Source organism: Heliangelus exortis, chromosome 6, assembly GCF_036169615.1.
Source record: "Heliangelus exortis chromosome 6, bHelExo1.hap1, whole genome shotgun sequence".
In the NCBI taxonomy this organism is placed as follows: Eukaryota; Metazoa; Chordata; class Aves; order Apodiformes; family Trochilidae; genus Heliangelus; species Heliangelus exortis.
This window is the reverse complement of record NC_092427.1, coordinates 13,674,516-13,702,491: the sequence shown is the minus strand read 5'-3', so window position 1 is coordinate 13,702,491 and position 27,976 is coordinate 13,674,516. Positions and strand designations below refer to the sequence as shown.

The window sequence follows — 27,976 nt, the reverse complement described above, 5'->3', positions numbered from 1 at the left end:
ACCAAGACACAAAGCAGAGAAGCTTGCAGCTCCCTGGGGATATGGATTGTTGTTGAAAATCTCAACAAACTTTGAGTAAAAGCACTTAGTGCAGGGGAAGCCTGGCAGGCAAAGGGCTGCATTTAGCATGAACAAGTTATTTTGTTTTGAGTAAGTAAATTGCTAAGTGGGGAAGAGCAGGAAGATGGGAGAAGGAGATCAGCCTGTGGTGGAAGTGACTGAGAGTTGCTAGAGAAGACACATAGCTGTGACAGAGAGGACACTAGAAAACAGACTTTGGGGGACTTTTTCCTACAGAAAGATGTTTATTTAAGATTATGAGGTGCTATGAGTGTGGCAGCCTTTCAATGCACTTTGCATACATAAGTGTCACAGGTACAGTCCATAGCAGCTCATAAATCTTGCAAAATGCAGTAAAGCAGCCAGCTTTTGAAAGCTATTGTGTTAGAACCATCACTTTTGATGGAGACTGAAGGATAGGGGCACATTCCCTCTACCTTAAACTATCAGAGCAGAATTCCTAGACCTTCGATCTAGCATTGGCTGCATTAATAATAAAAGCTTCATCGTCTGGGACTGCTCTATACCCAGACAATAACCTTCAGAGAAAAGGTACATTACAAAGTTTTTCCTTTCCCCTTTAGGAGGCCTTGCTATTACCCAGCTGGCAAAACAACCAGCTGTTTAATTACCTAAAAAGCAGATCAAGGATCTTTCCTCCCCTTAGAAAATAAGCTGAGGGAAGAGCAATTTAACACAGTTCATAAGATTTGTGCCTCAGAGTCCTAAGTCAGAGCAATCAAACTTGAGGTTATTAAAGCAAAGTCTCTCAGTCCCAGGCTAGGGGAGCATCCTGGAGGCAGTCTTGACTGCCAGCAACACAACATAGGACTTCTCACCCATCACCTTTCAATTTTGCATTTCCCTGTGTATCCAGCCTTGCCCTAGGCAGGTAAAGTGAGGAAGGAAGGAATTCTTGGGGTCTTCTTGTTTGCTTTGTTGTAGCTTCAGCCTGTTTATACACATTAATACAAACTACAAAATGTCACCTCCATGTTCTCCAAAGCCACGGTATTATCCAAAGGGCAGACATCAAAGCATAGTGCAAGAGTAACACAAGCTAACCAAAGAACTTAATTACTTAGTTTGTCAGGGCTACGTGGGCATGTGCTGTTCCCTCTCCTTATAAAATAAAATGTTCCATATTTTAGTTGTGATATATTTAAATATACCTGTAATTTTGGACATTATTATGTATCAAGTTATGTTTATGTTTTATGTTAGCAGGTTGGGTAAATCATATTTTTTTTTGCTTTACCTGTACCATCCCACATTTAGAGACACTAGTACCAGGTCAGGTGTTCTCAGAACTGACAATACACAGAATTTAAGGAGCAGCAAGGAGAAAAAATGTTTCCAATAATAAAAACATATATTCTCTTCTATAATACCGACTCAAATAGAAGAATATTTTTTGCTACTACTGCACTCTGCAACAGTGATGAGGAATGGTACAGAAAGTAAGATTTTATCTACGTTAACTAAGGAAAAAAAAAAGTCTCTCTGACATCTATCATGCCACCAAAAAGACACATTTTAATCTTGGAAAAGGAAGTAAAAAGTTTCCCCAAACAAATTCTAATACACCTGGAAAGTGAGAGTAATCTATTAATTTCTGCATGTGTCTTTCAGTGACTCTTACCACAGCAGTCAGTGCTGGCTGGTGTTAGCCTCAGCACTATTACTTTAACAAGCTAATTACACCCAGAGCTATCTCAATCCAAATTCTTCATTCAATGCAGCTGGCAGCACCACCAGCATGGAAGCAAAGAAGGAAAGGATTCATTGTTGTCTCTTACCACGGTGTAGATCTGAGGTTTGCGCCTTTTTGCCAGGTCAATTACATTGACTCCATTGTAATAAAGGTTTTCAATGCACCCATGGAAATTTTTCCTCTGAAACGTTCCTGGTTTTCCTGGGACAGGAATCCCTCCGAAACTGAGCTTTTGGAGAGAATAAGAACCGTATTTAGTTATCACCCTGAAAACAAGAGACCAGAGCCCCAGTGTCCTGCCCACAGAGCCCTGGGTTTTCCTCCGAGCTGGAGTCAATCCCTATCCACCACGCATGTTATCGGAAAAGTTCTGGTTTCAGGCAGTGGAGTATTTGGTAGTATCACACATAAACTACCCCATTTGCACCCTGCAGTTGTTTTCCCTATATTTTGGTGTGGTTTGGTCTTCACAATACTCGTACATGGTATTTGAGAATGAGCAATGTAATGGAAAAGTTCTGCAGGTTAGACATCTAAACAAAGCTTCTTCTGTGTCGTTGTCTAAGTATCAAAAGATGTTAGTATTGTGCAGGTTAAACTCATTGCTTATCTGGAGTGATGAAAGTTCTAAGAGCCTAAGAAAATAAAAAGTTCAAAATCCTTGGACTACCCTTACTGTAGAATCCTAAGGGGAAAACAACACAAAACAACGAACAGAAAAAAACGCACAAACAAACGAACAAACCCCACCAACAGAAAAACAACAAAAATCAAACCCCACTACCCAAAAAAACTTCTGAAAACCCTATTTTTCATCTTTTCTAGTTACCTTCACTGGCCTTTTTAGCAAAGTCATACTGGTGGTAATGCTGGGATTTTAGCCATTTATCCCATCACAGCCAGCACTGGGAGTCACATAATGGAGGTGAGGACCCTGCAGCCACCAGACTTCACAGTGCTTCCAGCACATGGGGAGCTGTGCTGCAGTCCTGCTGCATGCACTGCAGCAAGGGCACGCGTGGCTGTGCCGCACCACTGAGACGCTGCTGGAACCTCCTCAGCCTCGCTTCTCTGTCACAAACCCTAAGGGGTTGCCTCGGCTCACTGCCACCAAAATAAAGGGAAATTTGAAGGCTATTTTTCACGCCACTCCACCTAACAAGCTGGGATACATAAGCAAATGAAACCTCCCTCAATAACCTTGAGAGCACTTCTTTGAATGTAAGTCCTTAATGAACTTGCACCTCTGTTGCATTAATTGATCGCTTCAGAGAAATGAAGAGTGAACAGACTGCTGCTTTTACTTTCACTTGAAGGTTTGTTATTGACATGAGGGCTTAGGTGGTAGCAATGCTTTTCTCCTGTGATCCTTAAAACACCAGACTTTCCCTCTTTAGTTGTCTTTTCTTTAAGTCTCCTGCTTAGTGACTCTGTACTGGGTTTCAAAACCAGAAGAAAAATCAATATCGATTATACCACTGTATTATTAAGGAAAAGACTTTCTTTGTGATTTGTAATAATTTTAATTATCAAACTAATGTTTTTATTACCCTTAGTAAGGCCTTTAATCCCTAAAGTGTGCTGAGATAAGCTTTCAGTGGACTGTAGTGTTGCAATATTAAATTAAAAGATTGTCTCAACACAAATTGAAAGAAAGAACATTGTGTGAAAAACTAAGCACCACAGGACAGGGCCAAATGCAATAGAGGTCACCAGCATCTCTACCATGCTCCCTGTTTTGGAACATCTGGAAAAATGTTCAGCAAATTACAACAGAGCCTGAATTTTCCCTAATCAGGAAATTTCTTGCAGCAGAAAGCAAGGAATTTTATTACTTTTAAATTAGGAAAGCTGATGAGGCAATTGTTTGGCTTTTCATAGCTCTATCTTAAAATTAGTTACAATTTTGTCCCCTGCTAGTTCAGCCTAAAGCTGTTGCAGAATCTCACTGCTGAAATGTGTTGTCCCTACTAAATGAGCTCATGATTTGGTACAGCAGTGCCAGGGGACAGGTACCACCTCTCTCCACCCTGCTTTGTGAAATGCAAAGAAGGGAATTTCAGCTGCAACATAACACAGAGATCAGGCACCTGCCACTGCCGAGCTGTGTGCTTTTGTCCCGCAGGTGTGCTGGGAATTGATCCTTTCCAGAAGAATTAATCCAAAGTGCACAGGGGAAACTTGTGGTCTCTTAGGCAGTGAACCATGACGCCTCAACACATCCAGACAGAGTGATGGCTCTGACTGTGTAACCATAACCCTGTGCCTTGTGGGCTAGCAAGACTCAGTAGACAAGCCTATAGGGATAAAAATGAACATGGGTAATTTGCACACAAGTGTGCATTAGTGAGAGGAACAGATGAGAAGCTGTCTGGCATGTACATATGATTATATACAAAGTTTATAAGGTATTTTTACCAGCCATCAAGCAGAAGCAATGAACTGCTGGAGCAATGTAAAATGGACTCTGCCACAGGGTGGCCTCATCACAGGGAGCACAGGGGGTTTGGGTTTATGCTCAGTCCTTCTTTGGCTGAGCTGCTCTGGCTTCCTAGACTGGGATCCTCTGTATCGCAACTCCAGATGTAAAGGGACCTGGGTCAGAGCTAGTTGTCCTGACAATCATGCTCAAGGTCTCCCATTCCTAGGGGAAAGACGATGGTCTTTACCTGCTCATCTCTGTGGAGAGCTGTAATCTGAGAAAACGGTGGGTGGAGAGAGGTACAACTCGGAGATGGCATCCCCATGGACATGCAAATCAGATGCAGGGATGGAGCGCAATGATCCCATTGAAATCATATTGGAGATGATGACACTGCACCTCTCCTTACTGTGGCTGCCCCCTGAAGATTTGACCAGAACCCTGGCAATTCCCTTTAGTTTAGCTCAAAGACTCCTGTACTTTGAAGTGTAAGCATAGTCCAATACATGTTTGCCCAGAGACTGGTACTTTTCAGAGACTATCGTACACATAGGTGCCCTCTGAGAAGTAAATATTAAAAAAAATAATCTTTTCTGGAAACAGCTCACAGGGTAATTGTTTTCTATCACATTTATTTTATACCAATTCAGTCTCTTCTCCTATGTTATAACTTAAAGGGCTTCACACACCTCATAATCAATATCCAAGTGATCTGAATCTCCCTTTGTTCGAAAATGCTGGGTGTGCTTGTCCACTGTGAAATTCACTTGCTTGTTGAAGCGCTCTATGAGAACTGAGTGCCAGTGCTGGTCATCCAGGAGGCTGCCAAGGGTGACAGACGTGTGGCTGTTACTGAAGTGCAGGTTGGAATCCCCTGGAAAAAGAAAGGCAGAAGACAGCAATTACCTCCAGGCCCTTAACAAAACCTTAAGGGCTAAAGGAGAGGATGGAGCAATGCTGATAGATGCACTCTGGAGTTCTGCCCATCAGAAATAAGACCTTTACAAAGCTTGCCTTATATCAATAAGAGCACCAAAGAATCTGTGGATGTATGTGCACATGCATCCACACACACTTTTTTCTCTCTGAAGCCCTCACAATAAACCAGGATATTTTTCCTGATGCTGCACACAGACACTGCAGCTCCCAGGGAACTGCCACTCTGCTTGTGCCCTTTGTTCTTCTTTGCAATCAAGGCTCTGGTGTTTTAAGAGCTCCCTTCAGGCTGCACTGATGTCTCCCATCTATTTTAAAAACCACTCTTGACATTTCAGTTTCAACTTTTTGCTTTTTGCATTTTAACAAGAAAACTTCACCTGTCCATTTTAAGAGGAAAAAGGCTACAAGTCAGTAAAACAACAGGAATACAAGTATCTCCTCCACCTCAGAAGGATTCTTAAACCTGGCCTAGATCTCTAAAAGTTTACATCAAGAGGCATAAAACTATTCAGGACCTAACCCCCAGTGCACTCTTCTGTTTTCCAGCTGGCTACAAGTCCAAACTCTTCAGAACCTTTCATTGAGAGAGAGTGTGTGTCTTTTTACATCCCGGTAGGATGGAGACAATACATGATCCAAAACTCTCAGGGAAACATGCAAGAGCAGACATCAAAATCCTTACCTCTGACATACGAATGCACACAGAGGATTTGAAATGGCTAATGGTGAAGGAAAAAAAATAACCCTTATCTCAGACTATGTATTCACACCAGCTTTTCCTCTGGAAGAAGTAGCATAATATATTTAACTATTATAATCCTACTATGGAAGAGGAGGACAAATCAAGGGTGTCAAAGAATCCTACACTCAGCGACTCAGTTACTTGGTCCCAAGTAACATCCAAATAACAAATTAGAAAAATGCTGCACTCTCATTTTTACTCTTTGATGAACTAACTAGAAAGAAAGAAATAAAGAAAACATTAGTTGGAGACTAAAACAATTAATGAGCTTATGTAGAAATTTAATCCATGAGCTGTGAAAAATTGTTACTGACATTTAAAACAAACACAGTGAAGCATGAGGGGGAAAATGCAGAAGGAATTATCTACAAATTCTGCCTTAGTACCTCCAGTTTGCTCCCAGTAGTTTTTGATTTCTTTTAATTCCTCAACTCATAAACAGGGTACTGAAATAGATATCACACTGTTGCCTGATTTATTTGCTTTAGACACATTTGTTGAAGTGTCCTGGAGCTGCTAGTATGAGATCTGCTTACCCCTGCTTACACCCTGGACACCATTAATAGGTGCTACATCTCTCACTTTTACTAAAACCAGCTTTGGCAACCTAAGAACATGTCCATGTACTGCAAATGGCTCCTATTACTTTATTTGACAAAATCATTAAGATTGAGAATGGCAGTGAAAAACTGGACCAGAATTCCTTCCCCTCCTTGCCCACACCCTCCTGTGGTTAACAGAGGGAGGAGTTTTGTTTCAGCTTTCCATCTGGATGGACTACCAGGGCTTTCAGATCAAGTTCAATACCCAAATAGAGTAAGTGCAGCTCCTGTGCTGATCAAAATATCGAAACACAGGCAGGGAAACTTCCGTCGAACTCAAACCCATCAGTAGGAGAAATCTGAGGCAGACAGCACTGATGAGAACAGTATTAGGGTTCCCCCCCAGATAAAGCTAATGAAGATTTTGTAATAAGGCTGGGAAATGGGGTATGATCATTCCTGCTAAAGTAGCTCCTGCATTATCAAAGTGCTCTAGTGTATTCACCAGGAAAAAAGCAAGTATCCTTGAAAGAAAATAAGCCAGCCTTTCACTTGTTCCTCTGATCCAACATAATCACACAGTGATGGCCTTCCAAGTATTCAGTTTTCAACTGAAACCATCTCCAGAAACAAAGCACAATGTTTTGACAAGGATGTTTTCATTTGAATTCTGTATTCTCAGATCGCTTCTGATCACAGAATGGAAAAAATAAGACACGATTGCAAACTAAATCTTTTGCACTCCAAGCCAAACTTCCTGGGAATGCTGTCCTTAAAAATAATATAAATTAAAATAGGAGGAAGAAGAATAAACAGAACATTTTTTTTTTAATCAGAACATGAAAGCATCATCAACCAAAATAAAAGTTTTGAAAGTAGTCATTGAGCAGTTCATCCTTGGTTGGCACTTGTTAAAAGAGCCAAAGTCTCTCTTTGGCTCAGCTATCACGTCCTCCATGATATCAGACAAGTCTATTATCATTTGCTTCCCCTCCTATCTTTTTTTGACTAGTATTTAAGCTGTGAGCTGAAGCATAGAGTATGCTACGTTGTTCTCAGCCTGAGTTTCTAGATACTGCCTAATATTAGCAATAGATTTATATAAACAAACCAAGACAATCCTTGTTACAATAGTACGTGAACCAAAAATCCTAAGTAACCTTACCCAGATTGATGTGCAAGGAGAGCTTCCCTTTCTGCAGTTCCAAAGTAATGTAGTCTCCACGCTGTCCTTCCCCGTGGATTAAGACTCCATCTCCCTGCATGCTCTTGAACTTCAAGGAAACCACATCTTTGAATGTGCTCATAAGTTTCTGATTGAATCTGTAGAGGAGTGAACTTCTGCCATCGAAGTCCGCAATGTCTGACTCTGGGAGAAAGGAGACAGCAAAATGAAGAGGAGGGGAAACTTCAGGAGAGGGACTGTATTTTTTCAGAATCCAAATATCACTTAGACTCAGGTATTCTCATACATCCTTAGGATGTACACAGAATTTGGTTAACCACCTTTCACCATCTTTCAATCCTCTGCCTCTGTCTGGAGAAAGGGAACAGTAGGATAAAAGCAGAAACTCCTCTGTATTTGTCTTCCTCTCCTTCATCTGACTGATTTCTCACTCAACATTTAGAACACAAGAGGTGCCTTCAATCCAATTCAAATCTCCTAAGCATCCCTCGCTGAATTTTCTGCTTGTCTTATAAATATACCCAGGATGTTATTCATTACTTTGAACACTTCAGTTCTCACTCCACTTTTTGTAGCTTCACAAGCATCTTTGGAGCTGTTCCTGTGTATCAGCCGTGCCTGCATCCACCTTTGCATCCAAATAAGCATCATCTTAGCTTCTGAGAGCTGTTTGCTTGTTTGTGATGGGCATTTATCAACATTGTTTCTGCATACAAATTGACTAGGTTGGCAGGAACAGTTAAATATCAATTCAAAAAGCTTTTGAAGGGATTTCATGGACCTGGGTATCTAAACTGATTACACACCTTTGAAAACCCTATTAGAAGTATCTAATTTCCCCTTCAGCCAGCCTCTAAAACCCAATCATTGTGAGGGGAGACAAGCTTTCAATTCTTCAGCTGTAATTACTATGTCCTTTGGCAGTAGCAGTTGCAGTACTCTTTGCTTTATAAAGTGATGTTTTAAGCAGAAAGGATTTTTAATAAACATTTTGTTTTAAATACATATATATACAACCAGAGCATTTTTGGGGAGTTTTACATATTTTTAACTAATACAGTGTATTCAAAACACGTGATTGACATAGATAAACTCACTTCCAATTTCTATCCAAATACAACTTGGTACAAATTACAGGTAAGATACTTATTTGTAAATAATAAATCTGTCAATTATTATTTCCAGCTGTTAAGAAAAATATTAAAAATAAAGAACAACAGACAATGAGAAATTCAAACAATTGTTTACTAAGCTACATGACTACTGGGATACACGCAATAACAAAGAATAACTTCATAGTAACCAAGAAGAAAGAGCATAAACTACCTTTATTCCCAAACCACGCTTTAATGATACTACAAAGCTATCAATTTTCCATTTTCTTTTGAAAAATAACTGAAAGGTCCACATGCAAAACAATCAAGACTTCCAGGTCAGCAACTGCATTGTGATTAAAGCTGGTGATTTAAGTCATCTAAGCTCCCTCGAGAGTTCTATACTTCTGAGCTTTAGTGTTGGGTTAATTTGGTTCTCTTTAAAAACAGAAATAATAGGGACGGTATTTTTGTTTTCTCTTTTTTAAAATGGACCAAGATTTAAAGAGGTTTGGAATTAAAAAATATTATAAGCTACTAATGATTTGTTACCATGGAAACAACCATTGATAAGTTTTGCAGGTCAGTAGGAGTTTGTACAGAAGTTTGATGGCACACTTGTAAACGTGCAGAGATCTCAAAATTTAAATTTGATGCAAAGTTCTGTCACTGCAAAACTGATTCAGTTTCAAATCAGAAAGCAACTGATTCTTTCCTGCGAGAATAAAACTATAAAGACATTCAACCCTGTGAAAAATTCACGCCAGAATACACTATCACCAACTTCTTATCTGTGCTGTCAGAACTGTAAGATGTTGTTTAGCATCATACATGGAATGGTTACTAGTTTAGAAATTATAATGAATAAAGAAGTATTCACACCATCTGCTTTTACTGTCTTTTACTTCTGAATTACGTGTTTAGCAACAGCTCCTTCCAAATTACTTTTTTTTCTCTATTGACACCTTGGTTGCCAATTTCTCTAAAGGGAAATAAATTCATACTTTAGTTCTTATGAATATCCCCTAGCTACACTAAATGCTACAATTTGTTTAAATTAAATTGCAAGAGTATAATAAAAATGGTTTCATTTTAACAGACAAAAATTAGAAACTAGCTTATAAGCAAGTTAGTCTTTGATTTCCAGTGCATTTGCAGAAAAGTTGATTTTCCTCTTAGCTTTAAAAACCAAACATACTGTAAGACAGCGCTGATAATAGCCACCCTTTTTTCTTTTAAGATCCAAGCCTTCAACCAGTCTGAATTCACACTTCAGTCCTTGTTCTAAACTCTTTACCAAGCCACAGCATGGAAGACAATTTCTTGAAGGGCTCTGCCACTGACATTTACAGAGCATAACACAAAGGAAAACCTGTTTCTGAAAAGTTCTGCTTCACTAATTATCGGTTGGAGAGCACAGTGGCCGATAAACAGCCCCGAAAAAAATGGGAATATGTCAAATAAATGCTAACACTGCCAGCCAAAAGTCATTAGTGGCACTTTGCAAGACAACAAATCGTTGGCTTCCTGTTGAAATTGAAAGATACAGCACAATTCTAATACAGTCACTCCAGAAAACCTGCTTGTTTGCTTAGTGTTTATTTAGTCTATGTATGTCCATAATCCACTTGCAGCAAAAGAATAAAGATAAAAAATGTTTTAAAAGTCTTAGAAAACCTGTAGGAATAACAAACTAAAACACAACACGTGGTTTCACTGCACTGACTGCTGGTATACTTATGCTTCCTGAAGACAGACTTGACTCAGTCTGGGTACTTTTCTACAGTGCTCAACAAGGCTACAAAGCTCATAAAAGTCAGATTAGGCAAAAGATGCCTGTTATTCTCCATGTTATTCTCCAGTGACCAACAATTCAAACAGATGCATCTGCTCTAAACATGTACTTATTCCTGCTCACAGATGAAGAAGTTCCCCAAAAATAGAAATAATTCATCAAGCTTTTCTGAAATTAAGTAGAGGTTCTGGCCCCAGGGACGCTATCTACCACCTCATTCCATTTGAATTTCCTTTCCCAAACATCCAGACATTGAAGTTACTTTGGGCTGTGTGGAAACAGTGGCAATTGAAAGTGGATTACCAGGTTAATAATAATTTTAAAAGCTGAGTTATTTTAAAAAGGGAGCACGTGATCACAGGGCTTAACCTGTGGGACCAGCTACACTGAAAGGAGCCAGGCTGGGTGTGAGTGTATGGAGCAACCTGCTCCGGGCAGCAGAGGGGATGTACATTCATGCTTACAAAGGATGGTGCTCCTAGTGATTTTGGAAAAAGTACATTCTTACTTGACAAGGTTATTCCTTGTCAAAGGAATATCCTCCAGTAGCAGTTGCAGTTTGAGAGAAACTTTTGGTCTTGGATAAATGAACAGAAGCTTTAACTCCCTGCAGGAGGGAGGAGGACTGCTCCTGGTCTCAACAGATGTCCCTCCAGGCCAGTCATGCCTTACTGGCTTGAGCAAATCTAAAGCCATCTGACTTCCCTCCCCATGCCCCTCTCAGACAAGCAATCCAAGGGATGAATTTGCATGAGCAATTCCAAAGTGACTGTTCTGCTGTGCAACTTTATCCCCATCACAAATCTATGTCTGCCTCTTAGTAAGCAAGCATTTGAGTAATTATCTTATGCAGCTGCTTGCACACTTGCTGACTGGTCAATGACCATCAGACATTAGGTGGTTCTCTCCTATGTGTTCTTTTCTATCCCACATGAAGACCAAGGAGAGAAAGGAGGAAAAAAAAAAAAAAAAAAAAGTGGAAAAAAAAAAAAGTAAAAAAAAAGATCCAGTAAAAATATAATTTAATAAAAAAGCAAAATATCAGATCATTTTTCCTAAAGCAATGACAGCAAAAGATGAGAAATTGGAGTCCTGAACTGTGAAAGAAGAACTCAGCTCTCTAAAGCAGTAGATACCCTGTCATTGTTTCTCCTGTGGTTTCCCAGCCTGTTAACTGCACATACACTCAATTCTGCTGATGCATTTTGGGCTGTTAACCAGTTATAGAATATGATCAGCATCTTCAATGCAGCTATAAATCTTATCCCATAAAAGCAATTGTGTCAGCAGATTTTTTTCCTGTGCTAAGCTAACAAGACTTTTCCAAAGTATAAAGACATATCTGTTCCCCCCTCACCACCCCCAGCATCCAAAGTAATTGGTTTGCCATTTGTCTGAATTCATCCTCTGTGGCAACTCTGGTTATCTGTTAAAATCATTCTGCTTCTGAAGTCACTGCTGCAAAGGGACAGTGAGAGCTTGCAGATACCTCTGCATGAAAATTTCCATTCAATTCATCATAAATCCTTTTCTGAACAGGAAATATCAACTTTTTTTCAGATCAAGACCATCTTATTCCTATTTCAGAGCCTACTTTGAGGATGTGAGATGGAATGTTTGGAATCTTTACAGGAATTTCAAATAAATGTACTTAATTTTCATTTAAATAAATGTTTTCTGTGTAAGAAAGTAAACATCAATTAGAAATTAGCACATATCATCTGTGAATTCTGGCAGATTTGGTGGCCTTGGAGCGCTTTGTTGCACAGAAATTCAGTCTGTATGAGATAGGGTCAAGCACACTCAGGTGTCTGAAACAGCTTTGTGCTTAAAAGCATGTTTTTGTGTTCCAAAGAAATAATTTCAACTTGCTGTCAATTAGGGGGGAAAAAAAAAAAATCTCACTTGACAGAGAAGTTTTGGGAATAAATTCATAGCAAACCATTTCTAGCAGGAATAGTAAATAGCAGTGAGTGCCATTCCTCAGCAGAGTGCAGCCGCATGTTAAATTAGCTCCTTTGGCACCCATTGCACATCGCGCAGTCCATCTCCAATATGATTCTTCAATATTTGTTGTTATGGTGCCCTGGCAGAGAGTTGGGTGACCTGCAAGACCCCCTGCGTTCCACATTTCTCCTACTGAAAGCTGCATTTGACAAAAGTTTGCACAAGACTGTGTTCCTGGGATGTCTTCAGCAAACAGTGCTGCACAGGAACAGTCGTTCTCCAAACAGGAGAGGTCAGAGCCTTGCGCTGGTGCAGAAACGTCACGTTCACCTAACTCTGCCATCACAAAAGTGCTTATGCAGCAGAGAAGCTGCAAAACTCTCCCACAGCTGTCATCTTCTGCCCAAATATGCAAGATTTAAAAGGAGCTGATGTGAGCAGAGACCATCCAAGGAACCACAGGCAATTTTGCACACCCTGGTGTATCACAGTGAGGCGCTCAGCTGTACGCTTGGCAGTAGTCCCTGGGTTTTAACAGATGTGCAGCAGCACATGACATTCAGATGGCCCGAGCTGTCAGTGTCCTCAACTTTGCATTTCAGCCAGCCAATGAATGCTGCCACTCAGATGAAATGGGCCTCCAGCTTGCCTGTAAATGAAACCTTTACTTCCACAGTTTTCTGCCCCAGATATCAATAAACAAAGCAACTGTTTTCAGACCAGGTGCCATGCTCTGGGGGCAGCATTTGCTTGAAAGGTGGAACACATGGTCAGATATCCATCATTATCTGAATTTCAGCCTGCTTCTTCAAGTAGGCTAAGAGGTAGAAATGACCCCACAGTCACGTGTGTACATTTGTACAGGATTTGGTTCATCCACGTTGACCACAGGTCTACATCAGGACTGGATCCAAAGTTAAAATGCGGATGGAAATCCTTTCCTCAACTTCAGTGGACTTAAGATCAAATACTCTAAGTTTGTTTACTTATAGGAGCTTTTAAACCATTCCAAGAGCAAAAACAGATTTGGTTCAGCTGGGAATTCTCACAGATTAACTTAGCTCAGCTGAGGCCTTTGGTACTTGTACATGATTGTAATAATGCTCTTACTCCCACCTTCACATCCCTTCTTCATATACACACAGATACTTGCACAAAGGGTCATCTTCTAGAGCTGGTGCATGTTTGGGCCATTTGTTCTTCTGTCTCTGTTTCCTTCCTGGTTTCCCTAGCTGTCTGTCTCCATCGATTTATTTTGCCATTATTTTAAACTCTTTTAAAATTATTAATATATTTATTGTGCCACAATTTAACATGGTGAATAATTCTGCATGCTGTCAAATTACAAAATATAGTTATGTGGGCGTATACCAGCTGCGGATCTGCTGGAGATATTCTGGCAGTATAACAGTAAAGATGATGTTTTAAAAATGATCATACATCTTTTGTACAGTGCTGGAACACCTAGGTTAGGAGTAGCCAAGACTATGAAACTATATAAGCAAAGCTTGTAGAGGGGTATTGCTTGGCAGAGTGTCACAGTTTAACACTGGCCCAGCAATTAACCAAATAACAGATGCTCTGTATTAATCCCCCTCCCCTCCCTGATAAAGAAAGGAGAGAGACTTATGGGCTGGAAACTAAACTATACAGCTTTAGTTAAACAGTAATGATAGAAAGGAAAATTATTAAATATATAAAAATATACAGGAAAATTATACCATGTTCCTCCCCTCTTTCCACCAGTACTGCTCATGTCACCACCAAGGCTGCAGGGCAGCCCTGGGGAAGTCCAGGCTGGAGTCAGCAGCAGTCTGAAGCTGGAGGCAGGAACACAGAGATTCAGGCTGGCACGGATCAGGACCAGAGGCAGATGAACAGACAGAATCCTCTGAGGATGCTGAAGCAAACAGGGACAGGCAAAGAAGGGCGAAGAAAGGTGAAGGGGTTTGACCCTCGTGATCCCTCAAATTTACACCAAGTATGATGCATAGGAGATGGAATGCTCTTGTCAATTTTGGTTATTTCTCTTGTCTGCTCCTCCCTCAAGAACGTTTGCAGGTGTGACCTCTTTATTCCTTTTCTCTTTAGAGAACATAAGATGTACCTCAGTCCTGAGCAGTGGGCTTGGTTCTCCATACCCTTCTGCAGCCTTAACTTATCAGTCCTAGAAGCAGAGACTGAAAAACTTGCTGTTAATTTCAGCAAGTGCAGTTACTTAGAAAGCTGAAATTTAGCTCTACCCTAGCCCAAAGCAGGACACACATGCAATTTGCCAGAGAGAAATTTGAACGGCAAATTTGTATAAACTAAATTAATGTTTCAACACACAGTAAAACTTTTATGAATCCATTTATTTCTTTTTTGATGTGCTTCTAGCTCACGCCTTGATCCTGCATGACCATTTTTATTTCTTGTAACTTCAGGGTACAGGACAAAGATGAAGACTTAGATGATAACAGGACAAGGAAAGTCAACCTGCAAGTCACTGAAGTCTTCTTCATATCATAGCAGATGCAACAGTGACATAAAAATAATGCCCATGTGGTATTTCACATGAAGTAACACCAAAACACATTCAGCTACAAAAGTTTCAGCCTTCAGTTCCAGTTCTATTTGTTGCACACCTATCTGGACTGCAATCTTCACTGCAGAGGTTTGTCCATCAGTAACAGAAGAAAGCTCTTTGAAAAGATGGCATTCCTTAAATGGATGATAGTCTACAGTATATGAGCTCTAAGTAGATGGAGAAGCAGCACTGAGAAAAAGCTGAACTGAGCTTCTACATTAACACACTGACCCACATACAGACCAGACCAAGTATCTTCCTGTGAATCACGTGAATCAGTCCTAACACCTGAGTGTAGTGATGAGGGCACTGAAGAGTCCTGGAGTTGTGTGTCTGTTCAATGGGGTCATGTGAATAAAAAGATTTCTGACACTTCACTTTTGGATTCTGCACAGATAGATTTAAGAAGTCTCCCAAATGGGGGATTTTCCACTTTTTACCTTACAAAGCCTTTTCTGCACGTAGCAGGAACAGATTAGGATCTAATTTAAATGCAGAGATGTACATGTATGGTAGTGTCATTTGATGGCAACTTGTGCCATTCTACACTGAATTTACTGGTAAAATGCTGCTAATCTCCTGAACTCTTCCCAGAAAAATCTCACCTCTCTCCAGCAGTGTCTCAAGTCACACATGATCATTTCAGAAACAAGTGCACAGCCACCTGAGAAACAAATATTGGATTCGTGTTTCCTCATTTGTGGGCTTGTTTTTGTTTTGTTCCTGGAAGCAACAGTGGTCCTTTTTCTTTAAACACTCTTCCATGATAATAGGTCCTACACATGCAGTGGTACACCAAGATAAAGCTGTAATGTCCCAAGGTAATAACGTTTGTAGGCTGCTCTAAAGCCCATGTGACAAAGTGCCACTGACCGTATCTTAGAAGATAATCACCACATGTTATGATGATGATGATTGCCAAAGAAAAAACCCATTAAAAAAAAAAAAAAAAAAAAAAAAAAAAAAAAAAGCAAAACAAAAAAACCCAGACAAAGCAGCAGATGAGTTCTCAGCTTTCTGGAGTTATAGTCATCAACCTCAAATTGAAATACTACCTGCACAAACTGTGGCATTTTCCTCAACAACTAGTTGAGTTGTTTTTTAAACAAAACCAAACTGATTAAGAAAAAAAGCCGTAGCTTTCCTAAATAAAGCACTGAAAAATTCCCAGTAGCTCTGTGCCCTCCATGAGGGTGGGATGCTTGGCAGCATCTGGCTGCCTTGCAATTGGTAAGCAGAAAATCATCCTGTAGCGGGCTTAGAAAACTTCACCAGCTCACGTGAATGGGCCAGCACATCCCCAAGCAGAAGGGTAAACAACTAGTGAAAAAATAAATTATGGCTATGGGTTTCACAATATATTTTAACTCATAAAACTTGTGCTGGACCCCTCCCACAGCACTGACAGTACCAAACAAAAGCTTGTTGAGAAAATACGAGTATCCACTTACTATAGGAGCAGCCGAAGACCTCAACTCTCAGTCCTATCCTCCCACTGAGATTCCACTTGAGAGGGACGAAGCGCAAGAAGCGGGCTTTCACCGAGTGCAGAAATTTGTGGTGAACGACACTGTCAGCGTTGCTGTTCCCTGTGAAAACCTGAAAGGACACAGAGCCTTGGTGAGACATTTAGCACTGAGAGGTGAATCACAGAATAGTAGGGGTTGGAAGGATCTCTGTAGATCATGTAGTACAATCCCTCTGCTAAAGCAGGTTCATCTGGATGTATCCAGGTGGGTTTTGAGTATCTCCAGAGGAAAAAAACTCCACAACCCCTCTGGGCAGCCTGTTCTAATACTCTGTCACCCTCAAAGTAAAGACATTTTTTCCTCATGTTCAGATGGAACTTCCTGTATTCCAGCTTGTGCCCATTGTCCCTTGCTAGGCACCACTGAGACTACTAAACTCAGAATAAAGGATGTGAAGTGCCATCCCTTTTCCTGATTCTTCATCTCACATATTACTTAAAATTATCTAAATTGTTTGTCAAATTTTCTTCCAAGTGCTGTGTTTTCTGAAGGAAAAGGAGGGAAGAGCACCTCAGCAGTGTGCTTGAACACATACAGGGAATTCCACTAGCAAGTTGTAGATGGAGATGTTACAGAAGATGCTGCATAATTGGTTTAAACCCAGGATATCCCTGTGTACCACAGCAGTCCATCAGCCCCTAACATATCCGCAATCCCTCCAGCACAGTGAGGGATGGGGTGTTTGGTGTATTCAGGGTAGCAGAAAATGATGGTCCCAAGTCAGTGAGGTTGGCCAGAGCCTGGGAAGATGAACAGGAAAGTGTACATCTAGACATGCCACAGAAACCTCAAGCAAGACACGGGAAGAGATGAAAGCCTGAACGAGTACACAGAAGAGTCAGCATTTCAACTGTGTTTGCACCCAAGAGAGTTCCTTCAAAGCAATAATAATTTAACTTTTTTTCAAGCCTTTTTGATTAATTTCCTGCAACTGCAAGTCAAAATTAATGGCCCTACTCCAAATTATCACCCAACAAGGAAAAATTCTCTCATGGATGAAGAATGACTGGAGGATTTCAAAGACAGACCATAAGACAAGCACACCAGCTCTGATTCTGCCTGAAGCTTCTGCAATTTTTATTTACACCCTTACTCCATACTATGAAGCCAGGAATATTACAGGATAGCAGGTAGCAGGACTTCCTGCTACCTTCAGAACATTTGAGTAACTCAGATAGGATTTAAATTGGAAGCTAAGCACTTTGTAAAACATGACCAAAGACAGAACTCACAAAATTATAAGCTCACAGGAAGGCTGTAGTTGTAGGAGGTCCTGAACTTTTTAAGTATAAAATTTCATCACAATAAGTTGTACCAGTTTTAAATGTTTCTGACATTCAAAAGCTGGCACCATTCACCTGTTCAATACAACTGCAAGCACAAATCAAAATAACCTCATTGAGTCAGACAAACAATTCATTCCTTATGGCAGAAAAATGAGTTAAAAGAGACTCAAGGTTTTATCTCCACTTTGAAAAAAAAAGGACTAAATAGAAGATGTTTACATTTTTACTCAAATGCAAGTATTCCAACTTTTTCCCAAGTGTCTTTGAAAATGGTGTAAAACTTCAAATCTAATGTATTCCTGTTTTACTAAACCCATCATGCTATTTTTTAAACTAGAATTATATTCAATAAAAAAAATCCTTTAACATTTCTCAGGCACACTACTTTGAAACCCTAGAGTGCTTGTTTTTTTTTTCACCTTAAAAACTCAAGGCTGTGAAAATTCCCTTATATGCAATAAGCCTTATTTTCCACCCAGTCATGAGCCCAAAATACAGCATATATCTCGATTTCCACTGCTGTGGCCAGTCTTTTAGAGGCAGCTCACAACTACCTCTAACTGCTGCTAAGGACAGTCTTGGCATCTCTCTTGCAGAGCAAAACTATCAAGACACTTTTCCTAGAGCCTGTGCAAACCACATGCATGAGCATCCCACCCTCAAATGTAGAGGGGCAGTGCTCTGCCCCCAGGCTGGCAGAGAGCACACTGGAAATTACCAACATCCAGCCTTCAAATCAGTTGACTCCCAACCTGATTTGCAACTACATAAATGTTCTTTTCACAATGAAACAGTCACAGTAGTAAAATTAAACCCTTTGAAAAATCCCATACATCCCTTACAACACTGTTTCTCAAGCCTTTTTTATAATTAAAAAAGCAATAAAACTTTTTGAGGAAAAAATCCATAGCAAAGGCTGTACCCATGGACTCCCACCTGTGGGATGGTTTTGTCTACAGCCAGCACATCACTGCTTGCTGCAAGGTGTCCCTGTGTATGCCTTTAGGATTGCTTTGATTTTCGCTTCCAGCTCCCACTGCTATACAGATCACCTTCTGATGTTTTATGGACCACCTGTGGGCTGTAAACCATTGATTGAATAACACCAATTGCCACAGATGGTCATTTGAAAACTTAGATCCAGACATGACACAGAAATAATCCAACCATTAAAGAAGATGAAACAAGGATGAACTACCAGATTTTTAAGCCCTGGAGGTTCACATATTGATTAGCAGTAAACTTATTGGTGAGAATGGCAGAAATACTTCCTCTTGAGAAACAGTCACTACTGCAACTTGTTGATAGGGATTAATTCACAGCAAACAAAACTACAAACCAGCAAAGAAAACAAAGCACCCAGATGCCATTTCCCATACAACACGGTCACTCTGGGAAGGAGCATAACACTGAAACCTGTGGTTTTTTACATGCCCTGTAAATACAACAGACTGATGATTTACCTGGGAAATTCTGCTTCTGGCATTCTATAGGACTCGTAAATAAAAAAGCTCCATTAGTGCCAAATATTGCCATCAGCTTCCTGAAGGCAAAAGCTCTCTCCCAGTTAGCAGCTATAAAGGTGAACAGCTTGCCCCAGGCAGGTGGCAACAACCAAGCTTGTTTCCTGATGCCTGGCTGTGTGGTGCCTTGCTGTGACACCAACCGTGGCACTACAGTAATATTTTATGAGGCTTTTTTTATAAGCCTGCAAAAGCAGGTCTCACTGGCATGAAGGGGTGAGGAAGGAGCAGCTGCAGCAGTTTGGAGCAGGGTCTGACAAGCCCAGTGCTACCTCTTCACCAGCAGCTGTTGGCACATAGGAAAGAGTAAGAATGAGACAAGCATATACAATGCTCTTCCCAATGCTCAGCCCACCTGGTTCATGGGTTATACTGAAGTGGAACAATACAGAATTCCAGTTGAGATGAAAAAGAAAACTTCCAAAAGGAGTTTAAATTTCAAAACTACTGGCATTCCCTGAAATTGGGACGCATGACTCCCCGTAAGGAAAACAATTCAATTGAATGGGCTGTTTATACAATTGTCCCATTCAGAAATATCCCAAAAGGTGCTCAAAGGCAGTTCAGGAAAATGTCAGACTCCTGTGGTGAAATATGAGAGTTGTTTAATAACCCTGCAGACACACATTTGTTTCTCTGACTCATGTATTAATTTAGATCTACGCCAGATCATTCCAGTGAGATCTGATCTGCTAAACTTTAGATCAGCCTTTGGCCAAACTCTAGACCAGTCTCCTCCTTCAGAGAAACAATGAAAATGGGGTGCAAGAAAAGTGTCTGCTCATGAATGCCTAATGACTACAGAAGATAGCATCAGATGTAGGACTTTATCTCAGTCTCCCCTGCACGCACACTCTGCATAGCAAACAACAACTTATTTACAGAGCAGCAGAAGGTGGTTCCCATAATGACTCTGCTGAATATATTTTGCTCTCCCACTTTGTTAGGCAGGTAATGGGATGGGTTCAAAATGAGTATGCAAGCAGCAGCACAGGCACAATCAGCCCTGAAGAGTGAGCAGGTAGACCCAAGGTTAACTGCCTTCTAGGGGAGATGTTTCAAGATCTATTGAATACTCTCATTTCTGCCAAAGTCACTCTGATAAACCAAGCTGAAGAGAAAAAAAAAAAAAGAGATTATGAATGTGAAGAGGGCATCTACCACAGACGTTAGCAATTTACAACATTTCAACCTTCACTGAAAGAAATACAAGCACAGAAAAGAGCACTCTACCTTCAAATCTCACCCGTGACACAGCAGTAGACTGCATCCAATTCTTAAAGAAATAAGGACAGGAGTGCAATTAATTCAAGCTATCCAGCAGCTTAGTAAAGGAACCAAATTGAGATAAAAAGCAGCTAAACCTGTCATAAATTCCAAAACTGCAGTACTTAGAGTAAAACAATATCGTTCTCCCTTTAAAATTCCTTACAAGGATGGGAAAGATCAGGAGCTAGGAATTAGCACTGTGATGGAGAATACGCATCCCATTGTATGCATCCCAGGACCTCTGCAAGTATTTGAGTGTACACACACTTCAAAGAAAACATGGATCTCCAATAAAGAACAACATGAAATCTCAAACAGGAAAGAGAAATCATTGGCTAACTTTTCACATTTTCTAGCTTGAAATGAACTCTGACTCAAGGATAGCTTTTATCTTCTCCAGAGTCAACAGAATTTTGGTTCTGCTTGAATCTGCATTACCTGGGATGTAACTGCTTAGGACTGTGACTGGAATCAGGTTACAGCAAAGGTTTTTCATTTATGTTTGTATGTGTGGAAAGAAACTGAATGCTACCCTCACAAGGACAAAATATAGGCAAAAATGCACCATATGGACACACAGCAGCCTCAGTGCCTGCTAGCAAGACCTTGGGCCTGGACAGGTTTATGGTGACTTTTTGTAACAATGAAAACTGAAAAATTAATTTACTTTCTGCTGCAAAATGAAAGCATCTGTCTGTTCAGGTAATTCTACATTCTTGCAGAGACTACAAAAAGATTTTAAAAAGAGAGAAAAATGTGGAAGAAAAAAAAAAAAGAAGTCATTTCAAGATCTTAATGTCACTTTTACATTTCACCTTCCCTACATACTGCGCATGTCAACAGCAAAAAACACTCATTGCTTTGCTCATGTAATGGAAAAAGGCCAACCCAACACATAAAGCCAGAGCTGTTTATATCTTGTTATAAAGAAATAGAGTGAAATGGCTTTGCTGCCATCTCAGTCACCTCATGACCAGACTGAGGGCTGCTAAATGCTCCACCTTATTTGGTGGGTGCATTAAGAGCAGCTCTCCAGCACAGGGGTCCATGGCAGGACCTGAGCCCTAGGAGCTGCTCTCTAGCATGAGGCCTTAAAAATCCTTTTGGTATTAGAGAGGATCAGACCATGGGGAAAAGATACAAGCTCACGAGGACAAAGAGGATTTCTCTGATCCTTAAAGAGCTGCAGTTTACATCTTTGTTTTTACCTAATACACAGTAACATTTAGCACCAAGACTGCAAACTTATGCACTGTTTTTTTTTTTACTTTTCTTTCTCAGAAGGCAAGTTAAATTTCCTTTCAATTTTCTTTCAACCTATCTCTAAAAAAATGAAGTACATTTTTACTTCACGTACAAGAAACTTGTCTGCTTCAGAGTCAACAGGATACTTTTGCACTGATTTTAGAAGGTTTCGGTCTGAGCCCAAGAGGAAAGAGCTGCCAGCCCAGTCCAGGGATGGAAGGTGTCCCTGTATCATTCTCCTCCCAGCATCTCATCCTATTTCCCATCTGACTTTCCTGTTAATCCACCACAGTCTTCATGACAAAAGGAAATAATCCATTTCTGGTTAACAACCTTAGGAACCAAGTTGCCTGTTTTCAAGCTCATTTTTTTCACTTTGAGATTGAACACTATGACTCTAGGTAGTCTGAAGAGAGAAGTATCCATTCTGCTTCTTTCTTCTTCCCTAACAGCAGCTGCATTTTCTTCTTTGAAACACCCATCCTCTACAAGAACCTAAAAAGCAATATCCCCTCACAGCATCAGAGCTACTATTCGGGAGGAGCAGAGGGAAAAAAATACAAGAGGCACCTGCCAGAATTATGCTCTCATAACATATTGTCTGAGGAAATAACAGCTTTCCTTCTCTTTCCACCACTCCCAATGTAAAAAAAAATTAAAATTAAACTCACAAAAAAACCAAAACAACAACAACAAACAAACCAAACCAAACAAACAAAACCCTAAAAAATCCACAACCAAACACTGGTCTACAAAGAGGTAGTTTAACTTCCCTCTACAGTAAAAATGAAAACAAATGACTGCAGTATGGGTTATAAAACAGGGGTCCTAGTGGGAAATATGCATTACATTTGTTACTTACTGAGGGGCTGACTGCTGTGCTTCAGCAATGCAATGCCCACCTGGGCTCCTGAGCATTAGTTAGTCACCTCTGAGCTACTGATTGGTTCTATATGTAGCAGAGTAGTCCAGGGGAGAGAAGATACAATAACGTAGCAGGATCCATTCTACTTCATCACTTCCTTGAATAATCTGCTCAAGTGGGAAGGTCATTTGCCTCTGATCTACCCCATTACACTGAATACAGACTCTTCTCTCTGGTTACTTTCCAAGTGCAGAAACAAATACTGTTAACAGCATCATTAGCTTCAGATGGATGACTGCCCAATATAAACCACATTTATGTTAAGGATGTTGTTTATTATCCCTGTGCTAACAGTTAGTAGAACTATTCACAAATTTTCAAATAAAAGCATAGATTTTTTTTTTAACTATAAAAATATTTTGCAAGAGAAAACATTTTTATTTTTTTTAAGAGTATCAATTAAGGCAATCTATGTAATACTTTGTTTTAGACAGGAATGCATCAGTCCAGAAAGCATCTGTCTAACAATAGTGACATTAAAACATGGAGCTTCTTGTGTCCCATCAGGACAGTGAAACACATCTATTTAGACTGAAGAAAATGAAACAGAATATTGCAAAACTTTTGAATTCCTTGTGCTTTTTTATTTTCTTCTTCTCCTGTTCTGATTTATGTCTTGCAAATTCTTTTTTTTTTTAATTTTTTTTTTTTTCTTTTTTGGTGAGCAAAATGCTGTATTTCTTTATTGGAATGGACAGTCTTATCTTCAAACAGTTTGAATTAGTTAGTGTCAATCTCCTCCTAGTGCCTGCCAGGCTGTACCTTGGCTAAGTCTGAGGTAACATATCCATCTGAGACCATTCCCAAAAGGCAGCTTGGGTACAGTGATCTCATTTGAAGAAAAGAGTGTTTAACGAACGGATGAGATATAAGATGCATCACCCAACCTCAGGACTAAAAAATGGTCTCTCTCTTCTATTTACTCATACAGATGTAGCCTGTCTGTAGATGGGCAGGTTGCCCTTATCCCCAGCAATGGACTAAGAGCACTTCTGCTACTGAGACACTGTTTGCATACAAATATGATATCATAGCTCACATATAGTTGCATTACAGTGATGGAGAATTGATCCCCATCTTTAGTTATCAGTATCAGCTCTGTCTTTGAAACACTTGGAGGTGAAGCTGTTATCACCATTATTATTATCGCTGCTACATAAATTAATAGCAATGGAAGCAAGCAGCAGCAAAATTAAACCTGTAAATTACAAGTCTAAGCTAAAAGTCAGCAGTTAATTCCTGTTTCTGCTCAGCCTCCTGCACTTTATCTTAAAGTCAATCCTACATATAGATAGTATTTTAAGCAATATCACAGCAAAGGATAAATATTTCCCCAGATTAGATTAACCTTAGCCAACAGACTGAAACTGCTCTTACTACTGCCAATATTAATCACAGATTTCAGCTGTTCTTCTGCATAAATCTCACAGAGACCTTCATGCTTTCCATCAAATTAGTGGGATTAACAATGCAATGAATGTATTTATGTCTGGCAATGTTGGGGAACTCTAGGAACGTTCCCCATATTTAGTTTCAGCAAAGTGTGTTTAAGTAGTGCTGTACAGTTGGTGTCTCTCTGGTTATAATGTGCCAGACAGATCCAGCAAGATGACACCAGAGAGGTGTTACTCATCCCATGCAACAGTGACCACAGATGAATATTGAGCTTCATCATCTTACATTATTTCCCTGTTATGAAGTTTTATGACATTTTCATTTGGATCAGTAAACTAATATCCTGTGGAAGAAGATAAATAGGTAGGCACCATTTTATCCAGTGTTTTAAGATGTACTGAAATCCACATGTATACACAAATACTTCTTGTTATACACTACCTTCTGCATTTTTTTTTTTTCCTTTCAACAAGAGAAAGTTCACATGCTAGCCAAGATAACAACAGTTAACATAGCATAAGTTCACTGCAGCCTGATCTCACTGTGCTGTTTATCCCTGTTTACCTGACTCAAGGTCTTCTCTCAGGAATGTCATCATTATAAAATGTACAACTACAAAGTTAAACATAATAATAAGAATAGTGATTGTTTATAGTGTTTGTTATGCTCCACTTACAAAAAACCCCATACAGTTGTGAATTAGGAACAAAATACATTTTTTTGCCCATGTATTTCTCTAGATTTTTTTCAACCATGCCTTGTTAAACTGCAAATTCTTCTGCCAATACACCATGAGTTACACCCTGCATTGGTAAAAAACATTATTGCACACACCTGAGCAGTGAAATCATGTTCATATACATCAGCCACAGCCTTGCTGTAGCGAGCTACATAGGCTTCTAAGGGTATCTAATCCCCACAGCTCCTCCTGCAAAACCATTTCTAGAATGTTTGTAGCACCCTTCATTTGAGTCTTGTCCTTCTACTTTCACATTGGGGTCTGTCATTGAATCAGAGTAAATTAATCTCCAGTACACCAAAGTAACTTGAAAAAACCACTTCTCTTCCTCCTGAAACAAATATGAGCTTCTGCAGCATCTCTGTTGGCACACATGCACTGACTGCCAGATGTGTGTCTGCCTATTACTGCAAGCACAACAAAAAATCCTCTGCAATAGGTGCTGAAGATTACGATGTTCTCTAAACTACAGCACGAAAAGAGTAACTTTCTGTTAGAGATCCAAGGAGGAGGAGGTAGCCTGACATTCTGACTTCTAAGCTGTAAATTTTGCTTGCATACACAAAAGGCCATTGACTGTTGTTATGGTAGGACATTAAATGAAGTCATGATACATTTGGCAGGTCCAAGATCACATCAGACCATAAATAAAAAAGTGTTCCATAACTTTTTTGGCCTGTAAATGGAAAGAGGAAAGGAACCGCTCAGAAAGTGGTAAATTTCAGGACTTGTAAAACAGATTTCAAAATGGCCATGGTCATTGTGTAGCTAAAGGGAAGGATCACTGTAATTGCTCTCTACAACTCCCTGAAAGGAGGTTGGAGCCAGGCGGGGGTTGGTCTCTTTTCCCAGGCAACTCTCAGTAAGACAAGAGGGCATGGTCTTAAATTGTGCCGGGGGAAGTTCAGATTGGATATTAGAAAAAATTTTTTCACGGAAAGGGTGATCAGACATTGGAACGGGCTGCCTGGGGAGGTGGTGGACTCTTCGTCCCTGGAGACATTTAAAAAGCGACTCGATACGGCACTCAGTGCCATGGTCTAGTGACTGTGGCGGTAGTTGTTCAAGGGTTGGACTCGATGATCTCTGTGGTCCCTTCCAACCCAGCCTATTCTATGAATTGTTTCTTGCAACAGATGTTTCTATGCAGCAGAGATTTCTGTAACTATGTAAACTGGATTGCATTATGCTGGACTGTCCTTAGTACCTTCAATAAAGAGCCACATTCTTGTCCTTTCACAAACCAGGATCATCTCAGAGAAACTGCATCTTTACATTCTCTAACACCAAGATAAGCCATGCTGTTTTAGACAAAAAGATTACCATTTTTTAAGAAGCTCTAATAGACTGACCACTGGAAGGCAAACAAAGGCTGCTACTTGTCATCCTCTACTGTACACCTGAATTTAAGAAAGGACCAACAAAGAAAGAAGTGTGCAAACATTCCTAAGGCCTTGCACTTGGTGGTACTGGGTTCAGGAGCCTCACACACCATTTCAGAGATGAAAGACTATTAAGAAAATTAGTTTATTTCTATCTGGAGCTGCCACCCAAGATTTTTCCATAATAAATACTTCTAAAAAAATCAAACCAGAGCTATGGTTTAAGTGGAGGGAAAAGTAGAATTATTCTTAAGAATACCATGTCAGTAATTTCAACATAATGCCTCTTACTACTAATTGGTTTGTTTGCTTTCCCAGAGTGCTCTTTTACCATTCCTCTTGTGAGCTGCCTTTCTTATTTCACTCACATAGAATTTTTCCCTAAATCAGACAGGCAAACTCTTAAAAACTCACGAGTCTCTTCAATGGTACCAATATTTTCCATTTAAGTACATAAAATGAGATTGGGAGTGGGAAATAATTAAAATAATAATAATAAATCAATAGCTACTTAACAAGCCCTTCTCCTGAGAAGTGAAATCTACCACACAGGGCTCTTAAAATGTCCTCATTGCTGGTGAAAGAAAGGACCCAGGAGTTGGATACATGATATAACTTGTCTTTAGACCAAGAAATAGGAACACCTATGATTTTTTTATATATATATATATATATTAGCATGAAGATCTTGTGTTTAAGAGTTTTTTTCCTGAAAGCAGTATGAACAGCTACAACCTGAAAAGTAACAAAAAAGGAAAGAAAGTACTAAGTGTTTTAGACAATGCAACCCACAGAGAGGAAAATTAACCTATTACAGGATTTCCTTTCAAAACTTCTGCATACTGAGAGGCCTGCATAATAAGCTGTGCTGGGACGTATGTTCACTGTTCAGTCTTAAGCAAAGATGAGCTCATTTTCTACCAAACAGGAGGGGACTGTGCAAATATACAAATTAAACTTCTAATAAAAAAGGACACAGCTGGGTTCTTAACTGTATCTGCTTCAGTACAATGTTCTTAGGCATTTGAACTCATCAGGATTCTGCAGTACAGCATTAATGAACACCTGAATGGGTATCCGTGCTGAGAAAACACAGCATTAAAACAACAGTTATTTAAAAGATCACTAAAAATCAACACATTATGACTAAAGGAATATGTAGCAATTCTGCAAGCTTCCAGTCATTACATGATATCCTTGGAGAGTCTACGATCAGCATTCTCAAGAGAATCCAATTTCCTTCTATGCTGGTGTCCAAATGACTTATTCAGAAATTAATTAAGCCAAATTCCCTATTCTTAATTACAGAAAACAATGGAAACGGACAAAATGCACTCCTTTTAATCACAGTGTCTCAGGATGTCAGGTCTTATTGAAGCAGAGAATGTCAATACAGGCCTCCAGGGTTATGTCAAATTTACACACTAATTCTGGAAGTGTAACTAACCTGGGTGAATGCCCTGTGTATTTGAAAACACATCCTAGCAGACATATTTAGGGTAAAGCAGACACTCGGAGGAGGCAGGACAGTTGCAGGATGCAAATGATGTAAAGATGGAGTAGGAAGCACTGGCAAAAGAAAGGTGCTATGTTAAAGAAAGGCTGGAACCCAATAGGGACAATGAGTTACCACTGATCATCCTAATATCTATATGTATTAAAATTCTTCCACA

The 27,976-nt window shown here is 39.8% G+C and overlaps 1 protein-coding gene across 1 annotated transcript in view; it reads right to left on the bottom strand.

The window, feature by feature from the left end:
• CNTNAP5 (contactin associated protein family member 5) overlaps positions 1 to 27,976 on the bottom strand; it is a 264,807-nt gene that overhangs the window by 133,195 nt on the left and 103,636 nt on the right. The window contains exons 4-7 of the mRNA XM_071746754.1: positions 16,462 to 16,609; positions 7,585 to 7,788; positions 4,886 to 5,070; positions 1,860 to 2,003 (exon numbers count right to left, since the gene is read on the bottom strand). Coding sequence (XP_071602855.1) covers positions 1,860 to 2,003; positions 4,886 to 5,070; positions 7,585 to 7,788; positions 16,462 to 16,609 — 681 coding nt within the window. The remainder of the gene's footprint in view (positions 1 to 1,859; positions 2,004 to 4,885; positions 5,071 to 7,584; positions 7,789 to 16,461; positions 16,610 to 27,976) is intronic.